General features: G+C 55.0%; 1 protein-coding gene and 1 pseudogene across 1 annotated transcript; one reads left to right on the top strand and one right to left on the bottom strand.

Annotated features, from left to right (window-relative positions):
• Nucleotides 1-358: 358 nt before the first annotated feature.
• Nucleotides 359-6,923, bottom strand: DGCR6L (DiGeorge syndrome critical region gene 6 like). The gene is made up of 5 exons (XM_019755912.2): nucleotides 6,755-6,923; nucleotides 6,520-6,680; nucleotides 2,403-2,503; nucleotides 1,399-1,539; nucleotides 359-903 (listed from the first exon to the last, which is right to left on the bottom strand). Exons 1-5 carry the CDS (start codon nucleotides 6,862-6,864, stop codon nucleotides 820-822), a joined length of 597 nt encoding a protein of 198 aa, XP_019611471.1. The 5' UTR covers nucleotides 6,865-6,923; the 3' UTR covers nucleotides 359-819.
• Nucleotides 3,979-4,079, top strand: LOC141569303 (U6 spliceosomal RNA; annotated as a pseudogene).
• Nucleotides 6,924-7,290: the final 367 nt, after the last annotated feature.

Raw genomic sequence — 7,290 nt, 5'->3', positions numbered from 1 at the left:
TGAAGACAACAGCAGGGTCCCCAGGCTCAGACCAGTGCATATAGGATGCTCCCAGTGGGGGGGCTGGGTGCTTCCCCACCCTGGGTCTCTCCCACAGACCGTTCTTGCTGCTCTGATAGGAGCAGGCCCATGGCTGCCCCCCATACTCTTAAGGTGCCAGCCCCACAGAGCAGACTGGATGTGGTCCTTGTGCCCCAGGAGAAAGGTGGTAAGGCTGGGCCTGCGGCTGCATGAGAACCCCAGGGAGAAGCCTCCAGGACACGGAGGTGGGGCATTCTGGCTCCTCTGTAGCTACCGGGCGAGGGCCCAGATGGGCCCTGGTCATGACAGGTACCACAGAGCTATCACACAAGCCACGTGCAGGCCATACTGAGGCATCTTTATTTCTCTGGGTCACACAGGCCTTCGGCCTTGGAGCCTCTCCCACTTGGGGGCTGCACCTGCCCAGGGAGGGGCTGAGACCAGAATGAGCACGAAGCCTGGCGCTTGGCAGAGGTTGGGATGTGCTTGGTAGAGGGACAAGGTCCTCAGACCTCTATCCCCACCCTCCGCCCAGCTCTGGGGCAGCCAGCCAGCAGACACTCCCCCCTTTATACCACCCTAGCTTTAGACACAAAACCCAGACGAAAGTGGGTGGCAGACACAGCCAGGGTCCACCTTGCCTCTCAGAGGGTGACGCTTCCTGAGGCACCTGGGAGGGTGGTGGCCAGATGTCAGGAATCCGAGTTCCTCGGCTTTCTGCTACCTGTAGTGACAGTGGGGCAGGGCTGTCTTTCCAGCCAGGATGGGCAGTGGGTGACTGGCAGGGACCCAAGCTGGTCACAGGGCTGGCTTCCCTGCCTGGCAGCCCCTTTGCTGCAGCTTCCGGATGAGTTCCAAGAGGTTCATCTGTAGCGTCAGCTCCTGGGATGCAGAGAGGCCACTGTGAGGCCAGAATGACAACTGGTCTCATCTTGCCCCAGCAAAGGCCCAGGCAGAAGCCTTTCCCCAAGGACCCAGAAGCAGATACCAGGGCCTGGAGTACCCCAGGCAACGAGCCCACAGGCCTGACTCCCAGTGAAGCCTGGCCACAGCCTGCCAGAAGCTGGGACTCCACCGCACAGCAGGGCCTGCAGCTGCCCTGGCTCGGCGCACAGAGACGTATGCAGGGGAGGAGCAGATGGCTGTCCTGGGGCCACAGCAGGCCTGGGGAAGGTGACCAATGCCCCTGCAGGCGGTGGGACCAGCCTCTGTGCTGAGCACTGCACAGAAACCCTTCCTGGAGCCTCATTACCTCCCTCCCTCCCCCCACACCCCCTGGGCCTGGCCCTCTGGCAACCAGCCCCGAAACCCCCGATGGGATGTGGCCTTTGGGGACTAGCCTGCCCTGGGCTGACGGGGCAGGCCCAGGATACTGACCTGCGGATTGGCGGTCACATAGAAGCCAGCGACCCCCGCCTTCTCCAGCGTGCTCTGCTGGTCTGCCACCTTCCGGTCCAGCTCCAGGACGATCTTCTGGTCCATTGCTCGCTGCTCCTCGCGGAGCCGGTGCTCCACTGCCTGCCACAGTGAGGGCAGCTCAGGGGCTTAGCCCTGACCCGTCAATGCCTCAAACGCAGGTTCCCGGCCTGCCACCTCCTCAGGAGCCCGTCACCCCCACAGTTTAGGCTCCAAGACCACTGATGGTACAGTTATGGCACCCAGGTCACTCCCTTCTCAGCCACACCAACTCTACAGAGGGGCTCGGCTGCCCTCTCCTAAATGCTCTCCCCTAAGGACCACCCATGAGGCATCTTCCCTTTGCTGTGCCAGGCCTTGCCCAGTGCTAACAGCTCAGCACCACCACGAGCTGGCCAGATGCCAGCTCCACCTCTGCTTACTATCAAGTTTGCCAGTCTCTGGGCCTTTGTGTACATTACCTCCCGACTGGGGCTGCCTGAGACCCCAGCTTGTCACCTCCTCCCTACCTGTCCAGGCTTGGGGCTGCCTCGGGACCCCACACACATTTCTGCATGCACCCTCACCACCCATGGCTTCTTGGTTACATGCGGGTTTCCTGTTGTCCCTGTGCAAGCCGGGAGCAGGACGGGCCCCTGCTGAATGTCCCTGTCACTGTACCACTGCCCTTGCACCCCCAAGGCCACAAGCACACTGGCCCCCTCTCAGCACCTGTCCTGCACAGGCCTAGCCCATAGGAGCTGCATCTCGGGAGGCAGGTGGAGGGGAGCAGGGACATCACACACTCTCCCTGGTCCTGGCATAGCCCATCACCCCACGGTGAAAAGCCACTGGAAGAACTCGCCAGGCATCCAGCCCACCCCAGGCTTAGGCCCAGGGCAGCCAGCATCTCCCAAGCCACCCTGAGCCCCTCCACCAAGCCGTCAGCAGAGCCCAGGTGGTGCCCACCCTGCTCACACCCATACCTCCTGCTCACGCTGCTGAGCTGCCTGGAGCACGAGCAAGTTGTGGGGTCGGCAGGCCTGCTGGGCTTCCTGGTGCTTCTGTCGCAGTGCTTGCCTGAGCACTGGGAAGGGACAAGACCAAAGAATCCATCAGGAGGTGGCAGGGGCGAGATGGAGGGGCCCACGGAACACCTCCCATCTTAGCCCCTGTTCCAGCGGGCTCAGCATAGGGCAGCCAGGCCAAAGGTGTAGACGTGAGGCTCTACCCAATGACCTCGCCCACCCACAGCCCTGCATAGGAAGCTGGGCGGAGCTCCAGGGGACCCCGAGCCACCCAGACCATTCAGTCCCACCCTTATCCAGGGCAGGGCCCATCTCCAGCAGGAAGGCTCCAGGGGACAAGGGAAGGTACAGGACACTAGAAGAGGGTGAGGCAGGGCAGAAGACCAAGAGGGTAGGAGACTTCGGTCTGGAGGCTTCTGGGCTCAGATTGCCACAGGCCATCAGTCTTGGGTGTGACCTGCTCAACATCCACAGGACATCTACTGAGATGTCCATGAGACCACCCAGGCAAAGGCCTGGGAACGGAGGATGAGGAGAGGGTCACTATGCCAGAGCAAGGAATGGCTTCTGCCCAGGGGTGTGGCAGTGTCGCTCCCCATCACTGCTGCCCTTCAGGGTGGGCACATCCCACCTCATCCACAACTCCCAGAGGGAGTAGGGTGGGCACAGACGCTGTGAAGTCCAAGGCCGGGATGAGCTAGCAGAGGCTCTGTGCTGGGGAGTCTGTACTGCTCTGAGAGGGGCTCATGATGGCCACCAAGCAAAGCTCCCAAGGGCCTCACTAAATTATACCATTAATACAAGCATGTGCAAAGTTGTCCAGTCTCATAGGACTGGACAGAGAAAGGTATCATGGGATGGAAAGAAACCAATCACAAAACAGAACATTCAACACTACACAGCCCAAATCCTAGACCAGTGAGTGTCAAGTGGCTACATCTCTCCCATAAAGTAGGGTCCTGACTGTAAAGAAACACAAGCCCAACACTCTGTGCTAGGCAAGAACCTCACATTACAGCTCTTCTCAGGAGAGCCCCTGAAGTTCCCCTGCCAGTAGTTTGGCACCTGCATCCTGGACTCTGAAGCTCACAGCCTTATCTAGTCTCCTGTTTCTTGGCATTCTGTGTACACCTTGATTATGGCATTTATCACATTAAATGAGTTTCAAACCAAGAGCCACTCTCGAAACAAAGGAACAAGAAAGATACTTCCTAGTTAATGTTTATACTATGTGGAGGCAGGATTCAAGAAAATGGATAAATGCAGGGAAATGTCATTTCTTCACTCTGTTTAATAAATACTGCTACAAAATCCAAGATCAACTCCCATATTCCACTGGATGAGCAACCAGAGTTAAGAGGAAAGCTGCTCCTGCTGCCCAGGTGAAAGAGGCGTGGCCTTTGCTAAATCAGAGGAAAGTCACAGGGCTCGTTCCCAAGGCCAGCATCACCAAAACCTGCCCAAATGTTCCAAAGGACAAGCAGCAAAGTGTCTAGAGAATTATGAAAACCCCCACTAAAAGGAACCAACACTCATGCTCACTTCAGTATCACATATACTAAAATTGGAACAATACAGATTAGCATGGCCCTTGTGCAGGATGACATTCAAATTCATGAAGCATTCCATATTTTTAATAGAATAAAATACAACTTATTTTAAAAAAAAGGAACCAAGTCTCCATGGAGAAATGACGGATTCTCTTTTTAAAAATTATTATTCTGAGTGCTTTATCTGCTCCCAAACTACTAACCTCTGTGGAGATAAACAAAGATGACCAAAACAAGAGCAGGTGCGACTTATTGTTACCAAGAGAGAGCCACCACCACTGCCTGCATTTGGCGGACTCAAGCAAAGGCAAGAGAAGGAATGGGAAAGCTTTACGGTGGTCAAAGGGGAAGGTGTGTCCTGATGGGAGGTGGCTGCTGTGAGGAAGCTGGAGGCGAGCTAACTAGCAGAGAGGTTGAGCAGGGAAAGAACGAGAAAAAAATGAGCCAGAACACCTTCCTCTACCAGAAAGCAAGGAAGTGCTCAAAAAATGATGAGGACATGTCAAAAAGACATAGGAGCCCGCCAGAAGTTTTCCCACTGGCCAAATTTGGCATGATTTGAGCATTAAAAAGAATAATGAGCTATATACTTTGGATTCGTGACTGTATGCATCTTATACCTCAATAAAAATGTTTACAAAGACAACCACCAAAACATTTAGGGAAGAAATAATACTGATCGTACACAAACTCTTCTGGAAAACTGAAGAGAACACTTCCCAACTCATCCTATGAAGCCAGCATCACCCTGATACCCAAACCAGACACAGACGTCACAAGGAAACTACAGACCAATGTCCATCATGAACACAGAGGCAAATATACTTGAGACCTTAGCAAATCAAATCCAACATAGACCAAAAGGATAATACATCATTACCAAGTGGCATGTATTCCAGGAATGCAGTTTATCCAAGTAATTAAAAAAATCAATATAATTCACCACAGTAACTGAAAAGTTATTGATCACATCAATAGATGCAGAAAAAGGATCTGACAAAATCCAGCAACGATTCCTGACAGAAACACTAATCGTAGGCAGACATATTATCTCTTTTTCCCACAGGGAAGGGACTTTGTATCACTAGAGGAATTTTTGCCAAAAACATTTAACCTGCATATCATCAGGCTCTACCCGCTGTCCACTCTACAGGAAACACAAAGGGTGGAGAAACAGGTTAAACGACAGCATGAAAAAGCAACCTGACAGATCTAGAGTGGGAATATGCTGTAAGCAGAATGCCTCAGGGCATTCGGGAAGACTCAGTCTCCAAAAAGTCAATGCCACAGTAAATGTTGGGAACTAGTCCAGAAGCAGAGAAGCCAAAGTAACCAACTGCAATGCATGAACCTACACTAAATCCTTATAAAGCGACAACTTGAGACAAGGTAGGTAATGTGACCATGGATTGATGGTCAGAAGACACACTGGAATGATTAATTTCTCAGGAGCCTATCCACTGTAGGCCCAGCAAGAGAGTGTTCTTGTTCCAGAGCATTGGCTCTAAATCCTGGACACAAGCGGACCCCCAAGGATGTCTGAAGAAATTTTTGGTTGTCAAAATTTGGAGAGGGTGCCACTGTCATCTAGTGGGTAGAAAGGGATTCTGCTAAACATCCTACTATGCACAGGAGATTGTCTCACCATTAAGACTTGTCCAGCCACAAATGCCAACAGTGCTTTGGTTGAAAACCATGGTCTACAGAAACGTTGAAGACTCATGGTAAAGCCCTAGGGCATAGATTTAGGGATATAAAGAACTTTGGCAGAATGTTAATTATTGAATCTGGCTAGAAAGCATTCTATTTTCAACTTTTCTAAGTGCTTTAATTGTTTTTCTATAAATAAGAAGAGGAACAATAAAATAACAAAAGTGGGAAATGTGCTGGGCAGGGAGAGCTGTCCAGCATACCTTGCAGGAAAGGGCTCAGGAACCCCCCCCCCCCCCCCCCCCCGCACACATACACACTAAATAGGGACGCCTGGGAGAGGCCAAGGCTCAGGAGGCTTTGGCCGAGCGTGTGGCTCAACTGGGTAAGTTTTCGGGTCGCAGAGGGTGCTACAGGGCACAGTGCATGGGAATTCAAGCACAGCTGGGACTCTGCACCGCTAAAGGGTACTGATCATAAACGGCGCTGCAGAGCGGGGAACATTGTGGGGCATCACTGGGGGCGGTCAACTGCTACGCGGACCGCCACCACTAGGAGCTGCCCGTGGGCTGACCGAGCAGAGGCCCTGGGCCATCCTGCCTGGACGGGGGTGGGGACACCGGGGAACCCAAGCAGGGAGTTTCGGGATGTTATGCTAAAAGGAAGCCGTGCAACTGACAAAAAACCAAAACCTGTCTTGACCCATGTGTCACCAAAGCAGCGATAGCAAAGTCTCCGCTCCCTTGATCTGGTCAATTTTAGGAACTTCTTAAGAGCGACACCCAAGGAAGGCTCGGCTCGCAGAGACCGAGTGCTCCCGGAGCAGGCTGACCTCCCGGAGGAGGAGCGTGCGTCGTCCCGCCGCCCACGCGCACCTCGGTGCTCGTTCTGCAGCCGCAGGCGCTGGTTGTACAGGCTCTTCTCGGTGAGGTGCTGGATCTCCAGCAGCCCCTGCACGATCTCGAACACGGTGCCATCGAGGAGCGCCAGGGCCAGGTCACTGAGCGTGGTGTACGAAAGGCGCTGTTGGAAAGAGCTGCGGACAGAGGGGCGCGGTGAGCGCAGGCGGGACCTGGAGCTGCCTCAGTCGCCCGCCCCGCGGCCGCGCACCTGGGCAGCTCCTTGACCAGGCTCTGCAGAGCGGACAGCAGCTGATAGTGCCGCTCCTGCTGCCGTGTCCCGTCTACCGCCTCCTCGAAAGCGCCAGCATAACGCTCCATGACGGCGCGCCCCGCCGGTCTCCGGCCAAAGCGACGCGCCCCCCCCGCTACGTCAGCTCGGAGCGCAGAGCGTCCCTCCCTCTTTTACGACAGTTCTGAGCCCGGCGCGGTCGGCTTCCGGCGTCACCGGAACGAGGCTCGCCCCGCCCCTCCGCGGAAGCTCCTGCGGTGGGAGGGTCCGGTATTGTCCCTGCCCCTTACGCTGTCGTTCCGCCCACGCAACGTCGGAGTCATAACTCCACAGCCTCGAAATCACGAGCTTTCGAAGAAGACAGCGCTGCCCGCACAGAGCCCGCTTCCCAGTTTTCCCCACTCGCCGCCGCTGGGCGCCTGCGCTGTGCGGGGGCTCGTCCTGCGCATCCCTCTGCTGGGCGGCTTGAGGACGCTGCTGTCCTAACCTGGTCACTCCCCCAGAAAGCGCTCGAG

The sequence above is a fragment of the Rhinolophus sinicus genome, linkage group LG16, assembly GCF_036562045.2.
Source record: "Rhinolophus sinicus isolate RSC01 linkage group LG16, ASM3656204v1, whole genome shotgun sequence".
Classification (NCBI taxonomy): domain Eukaryota; kingdom Metazoa; phylum Chordata; class Mammalia; order Chiroptera; family Rhinolophidae; genus Rhinolophus; species Rhinolophus sinicus.
This window is presented reverse-complemented; position numbering and strand designations above follow the sequence as displayed.

Excerpts from the sequence above, each read along its gene's own strand:
- DGCR6L (XM_019755912.2), bottom strand. The coding sequence starts at position 6,864 with ATGGAGCGTTATGCTGGCGCTTTCGAGGAGGCGGTAGACGGGACACGG. Across the intron at positions 6,681-6,754 it reads CTGGTCAAGGAGCTGCCCAG|CTCTTTCCAACAGCGCCTTT; the intron begins GTGCGCGGCCGC and ends CTCTGTCCGCAG. Across the intron at positions 2,504-6,519 it reads GCTGCAGAACGAGCACCGAG|TGCTCAGGCAAGCACTGCGA; the intron begins GTGCGCGTGGGC and ends GTCCCTTCCCAG.